The 17,119-nt window shown below is 51.2% G+C and overlaps 1 protein-coding gene across 5 annotated transcripts; it reads left to right on the top strand.

Moving 5' to 3' along the window:
• The first annotated feature begins 356 nt into the window (after positions 1–356).
• PPRC1 (PPARG related coactivator 1) lies at positions 357–14,992 on the top strand. Of its 5 annotated transcripts, none has more exons than XM_024555699.4 (14): positions 357–548; positions 4,847–5,035; positions 5,590–5,736; positions 5,848–5,940; positions 6,051–8,931; positions 9,233–9,286; positions 10,065–10,122; positions 11,047–11,114; positions 12,092–12,806; positions 13,573–13,704; positions 13,812–13,878; positions 13,997–14,118; positions 14,356–14,507; positions 14,737–14,992. In XM_024555699.4, exons 1-14 carry the CDS (start codon positions 396–398, stop codon positions 14,838–14,840), a joined length of 4,935 nt encoding a protein of 1,644 aa, XP_024411467.2. In that variant the 5' UTR covers positions 357–395; the 3' UTR covers positions 14,841–14,992. The 5 variants fall into 5 exon arrangements, with proteins under 5 accessions (XP_024411467.2, XP_024411466.2, XP_045047466.2 ...); XM_024555698.4 differs by having other exon boundaries at positions 11,044–11,114; XM_045191531.3 differs by having other exon boundaries at positions 10,981–11,114.
• The last annotated feature ends 2,127 nt before the right edge of the window (positions 14,993–17,119 follow it).

Genomic DNA, 17,119 nt, shown 5'->3' with positions numbered 1-17,119 from the left:
TCAGACAAAAGAGGGTGTTCCGATGGTTGGACAGGTTAGGAAAATAAAAAGATGCGCAAATGTTAATTCTCCCCTTATCACCTCTCGCTCCCTACCTGGATAGCCCACACAGAAAAACTAAGCATTACAGTACGTACGCCTATAGCATGTACCAGTCCGGCTCCATCAAAATGACTACTTCCCCAGGATCCCCCGTGAGGCCGCTGCCCTCTCTCCGGGTGCAAGTGTTGGGGGGGAGGGAGGACAGTGGATCTCGCCGCACGGCTTTCTGGAATTCGTAGTCTTGCAGTGCCTTCCGGGAGTTGTAGTTCTTTTCCCGCTAGCGGCTGGGCGAGGCAGGCGGCTTGGAGGCGGCGCCGGCTATCAGAGCTGCGCTTGGATGTTCAGGGGCCAAGATGGCGGCGCGCCGGGGACGGAGAGACCGAGTCGCGCCGCCTCCGAGTGGGGGCCCTGGCCCCGACCCTGGCGGTGGAGTTCGCGGCAGCAGGAAGGGAAATCGGAGCCAAGCGCCGTATGGGACTGTGGGTACTGTGAGCGGCGGGGAGCAGGTGAGAGCCTGGCGGCTGGCCCGCGCCTGGCAGCAAAGCGGCGTGTGCCGGGCGGTGACACGTGGACGCCACAGGAAAGGGAGGAAGCGCTCCCAGTCTGTGCCGGGTGACTGTGGGAGACAGGTTGGGCCGAGGGGACTGGGCCCTTTGCTGGTAGGATGCGGGCAGAGGCAGGGTCCCTACGGCCATTCTGCGGAACGGCGAAGGAGCACAGCTTGGTGTTGGAAACGTGGCCCGTGATTGGGGGGGGCGGTGAGGGATTCGGGCTTGGAGTTGAGGGCTAAGACCTCCCTCTAAGGACGCCGAGTGGGGGTTGCCCCTATCCCCGCGCCGCAGTGCCTTTTCGGAGCCACGTGGTCTGGGGGGAGCGATTTTCTCCGAGAACTTATCTGCTCCCCCTCCCCCTCCAGAGGGCCGCGGCACCCACGTGGATTGGGCTCCGGGTTGGGGGGGCCGCGGGTCCACGCTGGGGCGGGGAGGGAATGTCCACGTGGCTCCCGCCTTAGGCTGCCCGGCGTCTCGTATCGGCGCTGGAGCCGCACTGCCGGGAACTGGGTGTGTCTCAGCTGGTCCCGCCATCTCCGACCGGGCTGGGGGCCCCTGGCTGGGAAGGAAGGTAGGGACTGCTAGAGTCAACTTTGCTCAGAGCCTTGGAGTTTTTTTTTACTCCTGCTTTGGTCCGCGACTCCTCTAAGACAGCGGATGGTGAAGGGCTTTCCAGATGTGCGGATGGCCGGGTGTGCTGGGGAGGGTAGAGGGCTGAAGTTGAAGGTCTGTGGAGTGAGCTTGTGGCGGCCTCTGCCTGACCAGCTTGGGCTGGGTTGTGAGTCACGAGCACTGGCATTTTGGTTGCCTGCAGTTCTGCCTCGTTCTTGATTCAAGGGGAATGGAGAGTGTCAGTATGTACAGGGGGCAAGCTTAAGGAAGGGAAAGAATAACCCTCTCAACCTCTCTCACTTTTTCCTTCATCTCTTTTGAGGAGGCAGCTAAGCCTTGCTCCTGTGAACTGATACAAATTGGGGTGGTCATTGTGTAAGGTTGTCTGGGATTTTTGCTGGGGATGGGAAAAGTTAGAGGCAATTTGAGAACAACACTAGGTGAACATTTATTGGATGGGGGGGGTAGGTTCCTTCTGTTAGAATCTTTTTTCTTGGCCTTCAATTCTCCATACTTCAAAAGTTACTTTCTTACTCCTTAGCAGAGAGCTTCTTAAAAGTTCCCAACCCGAGGGGAGGTTAGCAGGACTTAGCTTGAACTCTTAAGCAATGAAGTCCAGTCCTTGAAGATTTTTTGTTGTTCTGCAGGTGGGAGTTGGGCTGCAGGCTGCCAGGTAATGTCACTTCCAGTAGACCAGTCCAGGCCCTTGCCCAGGAGAGAATGGCTTCTGGGTCCCCAACTTGGGAGCTTCCACCTCCTCTTCCTTCCTTTTCTCAGAGGTCACATCTTGTGGGAGTGGTGCTGCCTGTGCTTTGCGGGAGAGGCAGGAAGAATTCTTGATGTAAGCTGTAATCCAAGTTGGTGGTCATTTGGGGTTGGGTAGGGTCTCATGGAGAGGTTGCCCCGTTCTGCCCCCTGCTCCCCAAGAGCCATGTGTGGAAGCTAGTCAACTAGCTATTCACTGACATAGCATTATGTTCGGACGCAGGGAATACTGTGATAAACCACTCATGGGCCCTGTCCTATAGGATCTTATTTTATCCTCACCCAAGGATACTTTTTCATTGCTTTTGTAGCAAAAGAAGAAGGGGGAGGGGAGAAATACCTATTGTCTGTTGGAAGTGGTGATGAGTGGTTTGTAGAGCTGGTCATTGTCTTGAGATTCTTGGCCAGGTAAGTGGCAGGGCAAGTCGAGATGCACCTTCTTGTACTGCCCCGACGGGATTGAATGGGCAGCCTGGGCATGTGTGCCGACCGGGAATTGAACCTGTGACTTTATGGTGTACTGGACAACACTCCAACCAACGGAGCCGCACCGGCCAAGGCAGATCTTATGTTTACATATCAGGCTAGACAGACAATAAGGAAAGTGCATATTTGAGATTATATAATTAGCAGTAGTAATTTACCTTGTAGGGTCTGGGAAAGGACATTTTAAGCTGAGACTCAAAGGTTGTGTGTAGGTGGGGGACACTTTCATCAGAAGGAATTCTATGTGAAGGCCTTGAGGTGGGAGAGAATATGGGTTACTGGAGAAACTGAGAGACCTATATGGCTGGTGTGTAGAGAGACAGGCTGGGTGGTGAGAGAGGACACCCTGGAGCAGAAGTCTGCTGGGGAAGACCAGGACCCCAGGTAAGCCATATTAAGGAGTTTAAACCTAATGACAAGAGCAGTAAGATACCATTAGAGGGATTTAGGCAGGGCCCTTGGAAGTTATTGGATTTATTTTTAAAAGTTTGTAGCTGGTTTTGAACCACGCAGGGACAAAACTGGATGTGGGCCTACTTTTAGCCTGGGCTTAGCCCCTAGATGATCTCGGTACACTGGGAGCTCTCCTATGTGGGGACTGAGTGCTGGGTGATGTCAGGTGAAGAGGGGTTGTCTCTGACTGGGGCTCTGGTACTTGTCTGTTGGAGGTGGTGATGAGTGGTTTGTAGAGCTGGTCATTGTCTTGAGATTCTGGGCCAGGTAAGTGGCAGGGCAAGTTGAGATGTGGCCTCCTCGCTCACTTTGGAGTGTTTGCTGAGCTCACTTTGGAGTGGTGCTATTCAGCTGCTGGTTGTAATTACAGGATTGTGAAGGTCTGGGAGGAGTTACTGCCTAAAACCTGCCACCTTTCAGTTCTTCTCTGGGCTTGGCTTCCTAAAGAGTTCTTTTCCAGCCCTTCCTCTCCCAGGGTATCCTCAGCTTGGTAGGAGGGTGGATATATGGTGTAGTTACACCTGTTGCTTCCCCCCACCCCCTTGGAAGAGGTGCAGAATTTTCCTTTGCTGCAGAAGGGGAAGGGGCTGACTTGTCCATATGTGTTCTATTCTCTGGCCTGTGCATCATATGTTTCCTACTGTGAAGATACCCGTGCCTCTGGCCTCTGGCTTCTGGCATTGCGGGCCCCATTCCAGCTACTTCTGGCCCTGCCCACACCCACATGCTTGACAGGCCTGGACGGGTGGCTCCCTGCCTAACAAGGCTGAAGACATTGCTGGTTCTCAGGGAAGTGGTGGGGTGGGGCTTTTCCATCTACAGAATCAAGCTTTCTCATCTTTTGCTCTCACCCGGTAGGGGTAGGGAAGAGACTTTTTTTCCCTTGGGACTACCCGTGAGAGATTGGGTGGCACACTGTAGGACATTCAAAATAAAAGCGTAAAGTAAGTGCCCTGATCGGCATGGCTCAGTTGGAGCATTGGCCAGTATGCCAAAAGGTTGGGGGTTTGATTCCTGGTCAGGCACATACCTAGGTTGTGGGTTCAGTCCCTGGTTGGGCATGTATTGGAGGCAACCAGTCATTGTTTCTCTCTCACATCAATCTTTCTCTCTCTTTCTCTTCCCCTTCCTCTTTCTCTAAAATCAATAAACACTTAAAAAAATTTTTTTAATATGAATTAAGTGTGAATATCAGCTGTGTATAAGACACTGTGCTAGGCATCATGGGTGACCAGGAAGTGTGTGGACAGTTTAAACCCTTTAAAGCCAAGAAGAATATAAAAGTTAATAGGATACGAAGGGTTGTTTTATTTTCCCCAAAAGAACTTGGAATCTATTTTAGTAATGATGCAAGGAATGTCATGGGCTGGGGAGGGGGCAGGATGTGATCGCCAGAAAAGTGAGTGATACAGAAACACTTATAAATTCAGGGGACAGAGCATCTTGAGTTGGGGCCCCCGAGGAGTCTTCTTGAAGGTGGGACTTGAGCTAAGCAGGGAAGAGAAGTGTAAGGGTTTGAAGGAGGTAAGGTGGTGGCTGAAATTGCTTCCTGATCTTCTCTCCATGAGTGTTGCCCTTCAGACTGTCTGCCTTAACACTTCCAGCAGGCGTCTCTTCTGAACAGTCTTGATGTTTTGAATCCCCAGTTCAATAATCCCTTGTGGCCCATCTGTTTCTGGATATAGTCCAGACATTTGTTTTTTTGCCCAGAAGGTCCTTGAACACTCCCATCTTGGTTGGGGCTTTGGCTCATGAGTTGCACTTCTCTCTGCTCACCAAGCCTGGAGGTTTGGCGGTGGTGGGGCTTCTGCTGAGTCTGGGGCCATTGGTGGAGGGCTGGGCACCTAGTTTACAGAGCATATCAATCAGCTGCCCCAGAGGGCCCATATCCTGCAGCCTTCACAGTGCCCTTCTGACTTCTCCCCCTTTTGCCCCAGGTGCTGCTGCAAGAAGAGGTGGATGATTCTGGCTTTGTCAGTCTTTCTCGGCTGGGCCCCTGTCTGAAGGACAAGGACCTGGGGATGGAAGAGCTGATGCTGCAGGATGAGACACTCCTAGGGACCATGCAGAGCTACATGGATGCCTCCCTCATCTCCCTTATTGAGGATTTTGGGAGTCTTGGAGAGGTGAGCTAGAGCTGGGCTTGCAAGTTTTCAGACAGAAGCTTTGCATGGGGAGGTTATGGCTCAGTTCTCCCAGACCCTTGGCTCTGGAGAGAGAAACCCAACCTGAGTCACTGAAGTGTATTTTGTGTCTCTTAAGTGAGAGTTGGCCTGCAGGCTGCCAGATTATGTCCCATTTAAGGATGACCTGGGAGGTTTGAACTATAGCCCAAGGCCTTTTCTCCTGCCTGGGTCCCTGACTTACATGTCCAAAGGGTCTGATCCCTGTTTGAGCCCAATACCAGCCTAGCCAAGGGTTGTCTGCTGAGCATCCCATTTTTTAACTTGAGGGCGGAAGGAGTTTTTATAACATAAGTTTAAGGCTCAATTTTGACAGGTTTTTGTTGACACTAGAAAGGTAGTGGATGGTAGCAAATGAGATCAGAACTTATGCCTTCTGGTACTCAAATTTGTCCCTGGCAAATTGAGCAGAACTGAGAGCCTGGGAAACTGATTATCTTGGCATCCAGCTCGTAGCGGCTCAGTAGATCATTTGGGATGTTGTCTTTCTGGAGCAGAGCAGGCTATCACTGGAGGACCAGAATGAAGTGTCACTGCTCACAGCTCTGACGGAGATCTTGGACAATGCAGATTCCGAGAACCTGTCTCCATTTGACAGCATTCCTGACTCCGAGCTGCTTGTGTCACCTCGGGAGGGCTCCTCTGTGAGTGTGGGACCAGGAGAAGGGTTGTATGGTTGGCGCAAAGTATGTCTGTGGACCTTCTCACATAGTTCTGAAGCAAAGACTCATCTCAGCTCCTTTTCTCCCTCTTAGCTGCACAAGCTGCTAACCCTCTCTCGAACACCCTCAGACCGTGACCTCATCACCCCAGTTGACCCACTGGGACCCAGCACAGGCAGTAATAAAGTAAGTGGGGTGAGCCTGACTTAGGCAGCCTCAGGGAATCTCAGGGGGGAGGAATGTGTGGGGACAGCTCTGGAGAAAATGCCTTCCATGACCTCTCTTCTCTCTTGTAGGTTGAGATGTCTCTCACGGATTCCCCTTGGGACTTTTCCCCACCCTCCTTCTTGGAGACCTCCTCCCCCAAACTTCCTAGCTGGAGAACCCCAAGATCCAGACCCCGCAGGAGCCAGTCCCCTTCTCCCCAACAGCGTAGTGATGGAGAAGAAGAGGAGGAGGTGGCCAGCTTCAGTGGCCAGATGCTTGCTGGGGAGCATGACAACTCCATGAGCAGCGTCCCAGATTTTCCCATGCATCTGGCCTGCCCCGAGGAGGAAGATAAAACTGTAGCAGCAGAGATGGCAGTGCAGGCAGCTGGTGACAAGAGCATCTCTTCCCTGAGTGAGCTGGTGCGGGCCATGCACCCATACTGCCTGCCCAACTTTACCCACCTGACGTCACTAGAGAATGAACCTCAGGAGCAGACAGGTGATTTGACACTGCCTGAGGACTGTGTGGTGCTGGAGATTGTGGGCCAGGCAGCCACAGCTGGCAATGACCTGGAGATCCCAGTTGTGCTGCATCAGATCCCTGCTGGACCCCAGCCTGTTCTCCTGGATGATTCGCTAGAGGCCAGTCCAGCCTTGCAGCTGCTCCTACCTACACTAGAGTCAGAGACAGAGGCTGCTGTGCCCAAGGAAGCCCTCTGTCCTAAGAAAGAGGGGTTGTCACTGGACTCAGAGGAAAAGCGGGAGTCAACCTTGTTGGAGTCCAGGGAGGTCATGGAGCCAGTGGCAAACAAGGGGCCTAAGAACCCACCAGCCAATGCAGTGCTGAGTTCCCAGAGAGCTCGAAAGGGCAGGAGGAAGAAAAACAAGGAACAGCCAGCAACCTGTATAGAAGGGTATGCCAGGAGGCTGAGGTCATCCTCTTGTGGGCAGCCTACTGTGGCTACGGAGGTGATCTCTCAGGCAGGCAATTTGCCTCAGGAGGAACTTCAAAGACAGGTTGGGCCTCCCCGTGGTAGAGGGAAGCCTCGGGCCTGGGCTCGGGCTTGGGCAGCTTCCTTGGAGAAGCCTAGCTCTGGGAACTTGGAGAGTAGTACTGGACAACCTAGTCCTGCTAAAGAAGGTCTTCTAGATCTTTGCCCCAACCTGGGTGATACCATTGAAGCCAACCCTGTTCCAACCCATCTCTCCTTTGTTGACTCTGCTTGTGCCGACCCCATGCCGCTTGATTCTGTTGAAGCTGATCCCAGTTCAGTTGACCCTATTCTAGCTGACTCTGCACCTGTTGGCCGTGCATTGGTTGACCTTGCTTCACCCAACTCAGAGCCGGTTGACGCCCTCCCAGCTGGCCCAGTATTGACTGAGCCAGTTCTGGCTGACTCAGTGGCAGTTGACCCTGCAGTGGTTGTTTCTGTCTCAGATGACCTGCCACCAGTTGACTCTGTCTCAGCCAACCTAGCACCAGTTGACTCTGTTCCTGATGACCTGGCTCCAGTTAACCCTGTGCTCGTTAAGTCTAGGCCAACTGATCCCAGACGTGGTGCGGTGTCATCCGTCCAGGGGAGTCCAGCCCCCCAGCTCCTGGAGTCAGAATCCTTGGACCCCCCAAAGGTCATCATTCCTGAAGTCAGGGAGGCCATGGGTCCTCTGAAGGTGGAAGGTGGTACCAATGCCACAGCCCAGGAAGCTAGACCTCGGCCTCTTAGCCTGTCTGAGTACCGGCGACGAAGGCAGCAGCGCCAAGCAGAGGCAGAAGAAAGGAGTTCCCAGCCCCCATCTGGGAAGTGGCCCAGCCTCCCAGAGACCCCCACAGGACTGGCAGACATCCCTTGTCTTGTCATCCCACCAGCCCCAGCCAAAAAGACAGCTCTGCAGAGAAGCCCTGAGGCTTGCTTTGTGCCTATGGGTCCCAGCCCCACTTCTAGTCCTGAGCCACCCGCAAGCAAATCTATGACCTCAACTCCCACTGAGCAGGTGCCATCCCAAGAGATGCCACTGCCAGCAAGACTTCCACCTCCTGCTGTGCAGTCCATGCCCCCCACAATGCCCACTGCTCTGCCTTTTCCACCGGGTGGGGTGGGCATGACCCCCATGCTGCCCCTTCCTGCAAGTGGGCAAGGTGTCCCCAGTCTGCCCCCACCACCCTTTCAGCCTCCTAGTCTTCCAGTGTCTGTGGGGCCAGTGCCACCTGATTCTTATACTCACTATACCCCCATGCTACCTTGGCCTTGTTACCCCCCAGTGTCTCCTGGTTATCCGTGTCTGCCCTCCCCACCAACAGTGCCCCTAGTGTCTGGTACTCCTGGCACCTATACAGTTCCCCCCACTTGCAGTGTGCCTTGGGTACCCCCTCCTGCCCCAGTCCCACCTTACAACTCTAGCTGTACTTATGGGCCCTTGGGATGGGGTGCGGGGCTGCAACATCCTCCATTCTGGTCTGCTGTGCCTCCACCACCTTTGCCTCTACCCTCTGTTGGGAGAGCTGTTCCCCCACCCAAATTGGAGCCCAGTGTCATCCCAGCTGACCCTCCTGAAAGTGTACTTCCTGCACCAGTGGCTCCTCCTCTCAGTCTTGGCTCAGCTGGCCAGGGAGCTCCACAGATAGAGTCCACCAAGGTGGAGATCAAGCCAGTGCCTGGATCTCCCCATCTGAAACACAAGGTGTGCTCCCCAGTGCAAAACCCGCAGAGTAAGGCTTCACCCCACCTGTCTGCTGAGAGTGTGATTGTGGAGGAGCCTGCATCAGAGATGCTAAAACTTGAGACCCAGGAGACAACGTCTAGGGAGAAGACCCCCTCTCCTGTTGCCAAGGCTGTCCCCACACCCAGGCAGAGTACTGTCACAAAGTTGCCTGCTGTTCACCCAGCTCGCCTAAGGAAACTGTCCTTCCTGCCAACCCCACGTACCCAGGGTCCTGAGGATGTGGTACAGGCTTTCATCAGTGAGATCGGTGAGTGCCAGGCAGTTCAGTGAATGAATGAGGGCATGGGCATCGGGTGCGGAATGTCCTCCATAGATCCGGATGGAGCACCTAGACGGACTGGCCTTTGGATTTTTTTGGAGGGTTTTTTGAGAGGTGGAGCTCTGGGTTTCTTTCTTTCCTGCTTTCCTGTTTTGTTGCTGCCTTGATTTACTTAGTATGGTGAGCGGGGGTGGTGCATAAAAGAAGTGAGGTGATTAGGGACTTCCTGGGACCTGTATAATCAGTTGATGGGAGCTGGTTTCCAGCCCTGTGTTGTGTGCTTCTACAGGAATTGAGGCATCGGACCTGTCCAGTCTGCTGGAGCAGTTTGAGAAATCAGAAGGTGAGGGAACCTGGGTAGCTTTGTTCCAACCACTCGTTGATAATTTCCTTTGGGCCCAGTTTATAGTCACTTAAACTGGGGGAGGGGCAGTCTCAGCTACTAGAGCAGTCTTAAGCCACGGAAAGGGTACAGCTGGTACTTAATACAAAGAATAAACCAGCAGGAAGGTCCATGTGGGTTGGATTGTTTGGGGACATTTTTCTAGAGGGAAGTAGCTCTCAAGCTAGACTTTAAAAGACGGGATTTCATTGGATGCATGTGGTGAATAAAGGCAGAGGTATAGCAATGATTGACTATGGTGTATTTAGAAGGCAACGGATAGCTCAGCTTTTTCAGTGCAAGGCATGGTTCTCGGTGCTGTGAAGGACACTATATCCTGTTCTCAAGGAGCTTGTGGTCTAACTGGGGAGAGAAATAATGCAGAAATGACTCCTGAATTGGAATAGGCATTTTTAATTCAGACAAAATATAAGTACAGAATAAGAACAGGCTGTAAGACTTTAAAAGTTAGGCTGGTCATGTACCCTTGAGTTAGGCTTAGAGGTTTGGACTCAGATTCATTGGGTAGTGTGATGTTTCTGGGCAGAGAAGAGACATTAAAAGTAATACCTGGGCCTGGAAGAGAATGGATCTTCCTGAGGGAAGATCCATATTCCACGCCTGGTGGAATATGTAGGCAAAGTGTATTTTCCTCCTTTGGGTCTCAAAGCCAGCCCTTCTATACCTCCTCAATTTGGAACATCTAGTTGGGCTTTTAACCAGTATGGTTTCTTTGCAGCCAAAAAGGAGTGCCCTCCCCCGGCTCCTGCTGACAGCTTGGCTGTAGGAAACTCAGGGTAAGTCTGGGGACGTGTGAACGAGTTACCCTACAGCTGTTGGTCAGCAGCCGGCTGGCGCTCCGGGACCGTACACTGGATGCCTCTGTTGCAGGGATGCTTCATCAGCTCTAGAGTCTTGCCCTGTTTCCCCATCCCCGTGCTCAGCCCAGCACTACTGGGCATTGCTTGGGTGGAAAGGTAGGAGGATGTATACCAGCAAGTACCTTTGGTCTTCTGGCAGGTCATGCCTCTGGGGATTTTTCTTTCATTTAACAAAGATTAAAAAAAAAAAAAAAGCTTTTATTTATATATTTTTAGAGAGAGGGGAAGGGAGGGAGAAAGGGAGAGAAACATCGATCAGTTACCTCTCACGTGCCCCCAACTGGGGACCTGGCCTAAAGGCATGTGCCCTGACTGGGAATTGAACTGGCGACACTTTGGTTTGCAGGCCGGCGCTCAATCCATTGAGCCACACCAGCCAGGGCTCATTTAGCAAGTTTTAAATTTGCTAAACAAAGTGGGGGAAGGTGTTCATGGCTAGGGCTTCCCTGGCTCCTTGTTGGACACAGGCACCCTGGACCTCCTTATTCCTCAGTCTCTCAGTACTGAGAGACCTTTTTTCATTTTTCTTGTACATGGTACCCCATGTTATTCTGCCAAGCACATTCCTCTCCACACTGATTTTTGGGTTGGTTTGAGCAGGTAGGTAAGGCTCCTGGCTTGAAGGAGGTCTGCCTTCTGGCATTGGGCAGGGCTGAGTTGAGCCCCAACCTACAGTTTAGTCACCAAGACACCTTTTGTGCTGGAGTAGAATGATAGGGGCAGGTGTGCATCCCATTTTTCTCTGTACACATCCCTTTCCTGTTGCTTTCTAAGGAAAGCAGATGTACAAGATGTCAAGGAGGGAATGAACCAGGCTTTCCCTTTTCCCCCCGCCAGCAGCGTTGACCCTCCCCAGGAGAAGCGGCCCCTAGACCGGTTACAAGCCCCAGAATTGGCCAACGTGGCAGGTGGGTTCAGGGTGGGGAACTCTGCCTTTGATTAGTTCATGGAGCAAATGTTTGTAGAGCCTGTTCTGCAGCATGTGTGGGTAGGTGTTGGGGATACAGAGATTGGTCCTCATTCTTGAGGTTCTCAACAGTTCAGGGGCAAGTGTATAAAATGAGTATGTTGAGTAGCAGAGATTGTGTGTTAAAGAAGCCTGTGTGGATTATGGTGGGATCTGAAGGGGGACGGTCAGGGAAGGGTTATATGGAAGGTAATGTCTAAAACAGAGGCTCGAGAAAATCACTGATACCAGTCAGGTAAGTTTAGGGAACTGAGCATTCTAGGGAGATGGAGCATCTTGAGTGGAATGAAGAAATATAGTCAGCCTGGTATGTTTTGGGGAATTGCAGATGGTTTGGTTTGGCTATAGTGTAGTGTCTGATCAGGGTTGGGGGCAGGGGCAGAACTAAAGCGAGAGATAAAGCCGGAGTGGTAAGTAGGAGGACAGATTATGGGAACTTCGAATGTAAGTTATTTGGACTTGTTCATTGAAGAAGCAATTGAAAAAGCTTTACCAAATTGGTTTTTGGGCGCTCCCTCCAGCTGGAATGTAGAAGACAGGTGGACAGGTATGAACCCCAAGGAAGGGGACCATCGGAAGATGATTACAGGAGTCCAGGCAAGAAGCAGCCGGAAGTCAGACAGTGCTGCAGTAGGGTAGAGGGGTCTGGGTATGCAGAGGTAGACCAGGCAGGCCCTGGACACTACTTAAGATTAGAGCAGTGAATAATGGTTGAGGGGTTCAGGAAGGCCCTGGCTGGCTGGGTTTCTATTGCTGGTCCCCAATGTGAGGAACTTGGGGGAAGGAGCAGTGGCACCAGTTGGTGAGGTTGGTGTACTTCGTGAGATGAAGTGGGGTTCTCTGGAGCCTATATACACAGTGTTTGGAAGTGTAGAATCGGATCTCACCCTGCTATCTCCATCCTCCCTCCCCTCACAGGGCTCACCCCTCCAGCTACCCCTCCCCACCAGTTATGGAAGCCCTTGGCTGCTGTTTCCCTGCTGGCCAAAGTCAAATCTCCTAAGTCCACCGCCCAGGAGGGAACCCTGAAGCCTGAAGGAGTTACAGAGGCCAAACATCCAGCTGCAGCCCGCCTCCAAGAAGGGGTCCATGGCCCTAGTCCAGTTCATGTGGGCTCTGGGGATCATGACTATTGTGTGCGGAGCAGGACCCCCCCAAAAAAGACGCCTGCCCCAGTCTTCCCAGAGGCAGGCTCCCGATGGAACGTCAAACGCCATCAGGATATCACCATCAAACCTGTCTTGTCCCTGGGCCCAGCTGCCCCCCTGCCCCCAGGCCCAGCTGTCTCCCAGGACCCACTTGATCACAGGACTAGCAACAAGCAGGCACATCCTCCAGCCCCTCGCCTTGCCCCATCTGCCTTGCTGTCCCCTGAGGCCTCGCCCAGTCGGAATGACATGAACACTAGGACACCCCCCGAGCCCTCAGTCAAGCAGCGGCCGATGCGTTGTTATCGAAAAGCCTGCAGGTCAGCCAGCCCCACAAGCCGGGGCTGGCAGGGCCATCGTGGCCGCAGCAGTTCTGTCAGCTCTGGGTCCAACCGGACCAGTGAAGCATCTTCCTCATCCTCATCATCGTCTTCATCCCGATCTCGGTCCAGGTCCCTCTCCCCCCCACACAAGAGGTGGCGAAGGTGAGCTCTGGTGTCCTATTAGGTCCTCTCCATATAGGAGGTTCATGTGTACTCCTGGTTTATTTAAGCTTTTTGCACATCAAGTTTGATGCTTTCAGGCACTAAGACTTCTATTTCTGTCTTTGGCTTTTATCTTCTCCCACTTCCCTAGATTGTTGAAGGAGGCAAGCTGTGAGAAAATAGCTTCTGTCCTCTTGAAGTTTGGGGTATCCTGAGGTCTCTGCTTCCTTGAGACCTGCCATGGGGAGACTGTTAGGGTTTGATCTTGACCATGTTGATTTCTTCAAACACTGTATCAGTCCTCATTTCTGGTATTTTCCTGATGGGATTGTGGGTTAATGGCAGACAGTTCTTTTAATCTCCTGTTGAAGAAAGAGTCTGGGCAGTTCCTTTGGGTGTCTCTGTGGCCTCATCTGTTTCCTGGCAGTACTTTTTTTTCAGTAACCCAAATTTTTCCCATTTAGATAAGGAGGCCATTAGCTCTTGAGTTCATTTATTTTTCTTCTTTCTGATTATTACCAATTTTTAATTGCATAATTGAAAATAAATATGATCTATTCCAAAACACTAAAACATTCTAGATACATCTAAAGTTTATGAAGGCTTCTGTTTGGTCATCTGTGAGAAGTTTTTCTAGACCTCTTCAGCTCTCCTTTGCCTTTAGTCCTGAACCTCCTGATAGGGAGGCAGGGCTGCAGCCAAGGTGAAGTAAGTGGAATATGCCTGCGCCGTTTCCAGCATTCCTATGTGCCCCTTTATTTTCCAGGTCCAGTTGCAGTTCTTCTGGACGTTCCCGAAGATGCTCTTCCTCTTCCTCATCTTCCTCATCCTCATCATCTAGTTCCCGAAGCCGGTCCCGCTCCCCATCCCCCCGCCGGAGAAGTGACAGGAGGCGGCGGTGAGCATGTGTTCAGGGAGTCAGTGCATCTGGGGTACTAGTGCCTGAGAGTTCTGAGACTGCAGCTGTCTTATGTCTGGGGGGCTGATGGCACCTTCTTTTGTCAGGTACAGCTCTTACCGTTCACATGACCATTACCAAAGGCAGAGAGTGCTGCAGAAGGAGCGTGCAATAGTGAGTAGAGGAACAGGTCATGGAAGGAGGGAGCTTGCCCCGACCCATGTGCTCATAGAGCTGTCTGTAGCTCTGGCCCTGGTTCATGGTTATGTGAATTTTCGTTGACCTTACATAGGAAGAGAGAAGAGTGGTCTTCATTGGGAAGATACCTGGCCGCATGACTCGGTCAGAGCTCAAACAGAGGTTCTCTGTTTTTGGAGAGATTGAGGAGTGCACCATCCACTTCCGTGTCCAAGGGTAAGCTTGGGCCCCAAGGTCAGGGTGTCTCTTCTGTCCCATTCATGGACCTTGATGCTTCTTTGTCTTTCCTCCTCACTTGGGTGTGCTGGTCAATGTCAGACACCTTGATTTTCCCACTCAGTGGGCTATTTGGGGAATGAGAATAATCACCTCAGTCCCTCTCTGTACTCCGGGGAGGCTGTTTCTTCTCCATGGCATGTGCCCAAGTAGCCTCTGCCTCACCCTCCCCATCAGTGACAACTATGGCTTCGTCACTTACCGCTATGCTGAGGAGGCATTTGCAGCCATCGAGAGTGGCCACAAGCTGAGGCAGGCAGATGAGCAGCCCTTTGATCTCTGCTTTGGGGGCCGAAGGCAGTTCTGCAAGAGAAGCTATTCTGATCTTGGTGAGTGGAGGGAGGCCCTGAGACTTTTTGGTGTACTTGATTTTCCCAGAAGGGTCCCAGCCTTTTGTGAGCAGGCTAGGCAGACTTGTCTTCCTCTGACACACAAAGATCCTAAGGGGTGGGATGACTTACAATCATTATTGGGTTGGGAGGTGGTGGCCATCTCAGGACCCTGTGGTTGACAGGTATGGTCAGAGACCTTGATGTTTGTCTCTCTCTACCTTTATAGACTCCAACCGGGAAGACTTTGACCCTGCTCCTGTCAAGAGCAAATTTGATTCTCTTGACTTTGACACATTGTTGAAACAGGCCCAGAAGAACCTCAGGAGGTAACCCTGGGCCCTTCTCCCCCTTCCCCTATTCTTTGGAGGTGTCCAACCATCTCCATCCCCCTCCCCTTATTCCAGGGGAGAGAGCTGCTAGTGAGATGAGGACTGTTTTATAAAGAAATGAAAAAAGTGAAATAAAAATTGTCTTAAATCAGATTTTTTTAAAGGGTATTTGTTTTTTTATAACAGGCATTGAAACAAGTTAATTTGCATTCCTATGTGAGATGAATGAGGCTGAGGGGTTCCCCCAGGGTTTGGATGATCTATGTCACTATGCAGACTAATAAACATGAATTAGACAGAACTCCTAAGTGCTGTTCTGCTTCTTTCTTTCCGTGGTGTTAGTGCCAGACATAACTCACTTTTTGTTTCCACACAATCAGCGTCGTTTACCTCCATTGAGTTCCTAGGACCCCTCTTTGGTCAGGTACCAAATCCTATTGGACTTGAAACTTGGTTTCTCAAAGTGTGTTGTTAGTGAAATCAGTCATCTAGAGCAGTGTTTCTCAAACTTTAAAGGGGCATTTGTATCTTTTGGAGATCTTTTTACTTTATTTTTTTAAACAGCATGTTTCATTGCTTTATTTATTTATTTCTTAGAGATCAGGGAGGGAGAAAGAGGAGAGAAACATCGACTGGTTACCTCCTCCACACCCCTAACTGGGGACCTGGCCTGCAACCCAGGCATGTCCCCTGACTGGGAATCAAACCGGTGATCTTTTGGTCTGTAGGTTCAATCCATTGAGCCACACCAGCTGGGTCTGGAGATCTTTTTAGAAAGGGGATTTTTGACTTCTGGGGCCTGAGATTCTGCATTTCAAACAAGGGAATACTGATGCTACTGGTTTTGGAAGGTGGTTTTCTTTTTTAATGAAAAAATTTTTGAAGTTTTTATTTTTTTAGTTTATTTTTTAAAGATTTTATTTTATTTTAGAGTGGAAGGGAGGAAGAGACAGAAACATCAATATGTAGTAGTTTCTCACACGCCCCCTACTGGGGACCTGGCCTGCAACCCAGGCATGTGTTGTGACTGGGAATTGAACCAGGAACCCTGTGGTTTGCAGGCCTGCACTCAATCCACAGAGCCACACCAGCTGGGGCTGTTTTTAAGATTTTATTTTTTAAGAGAGGGGAAAGGAGGGAGAGAAACATTGATGTGTTAAGGAAACTGATCTGTTGCCTCTGGCAATGCCCCCAACTGGGGACCTGGTCTGTAACTCAGGCATGTGCCCTGACCAGGAACAGAACCGGCAACCTTTTGGTCCGCAGGCCTGCGTTCAATCCACTGAGCCACACATGCCAGGGCTGGAAGCGGTTTTAATATGAAGGGAAACTCATACTTATTCCAAATAAAGTTGTTTTAAACAGACTTGGGTGTACATGTACCATTTTAGTTTGAGCACAATGCTTGGCACAGAGCAGTTGCTCAGACATTTAAAGAATGCATACATATACCTTGCCTGGTATGGCTCAGTAGATTGAGTATGCGCCTGCAAACCAAAGGGTCACGGGCTCCATTCCCAGTGTAGGGCACATGCCTGGGTTGCTGGCCAGGTTCCCAGTAGGGGGTGCGTGAGAGGTAACCCCACATTGGTTTCCCTCTCTTTCTCTTTCCCCTTTCCCTAACAGTAAATACGATCTTAAAAAATAAAAAATGCATACAAGTGGATAGACCTCTGGGGCAGAGGGAGATAAGAGAGTTACATCTAGGAGACAGGAATGCCTATTTTGAGAAAGGCAAGTATGTGTGTCCCCTTACCCTTCCTGAGGGGCATTAATGGGAAGTAGTCAAGGGGTAGTGTGTACGATTGAAGGTCTGCCGCTAATGTGAATTAAAAAATAATAGAATTGGAAACTGACCTGGCAGGCCTGGTTATTTGAATATTTAAGTGTTCGTGACAAAGGGAGAGGGAATTTTCTAGTTCTCCCATAGGGAGAGTTCATTGTACGAAGTGTGACCCAGGAGGTACAAGTGTTATTTTCAGGAGTATGGTGCTGTATCATTCAGGTTTGGTGCACAACCTCTTTTACCTTCATGGAGCTGACTTCTGACTGAACAGGTGGGGGGAAGGGTTTCATGGGCAAGACATGATTGGGGAAGGGGCAGTTTTGGGAATCAACGCCCCATCTCTACCATGGATGATCTGAAGGATCTTAAGCAGTGAAGGGAGTAAAGAGGATGGGGTGGCGTGTAAAAAAAATCGCTGTGGGAGAGGGAGGCAGTGAAGGTGAAGGGAAGGTATCCAGTGGCAGCTCTGTAAGGGGCGGTCTGGAGATCTTGTT

The sequence above is a fragment of the Desmodus rotundus genome, chromosome 4 (assembly GCF_022682495.2).
Source record: "Desmodus rotundus isolate HL8 chromosome 4, HLdesRot8A.1, whole genome shotgun sequence".
Taxonomy (NCBI): Eukaryota; Metazoa; Chordata; class Mammalia; order Chiroptera; family Phyllostomidae; genus Desmodus; species Desmodus rotundus.
This window is presented reverse-complemented; position numbering and strand designations above follow the sequence as displayed.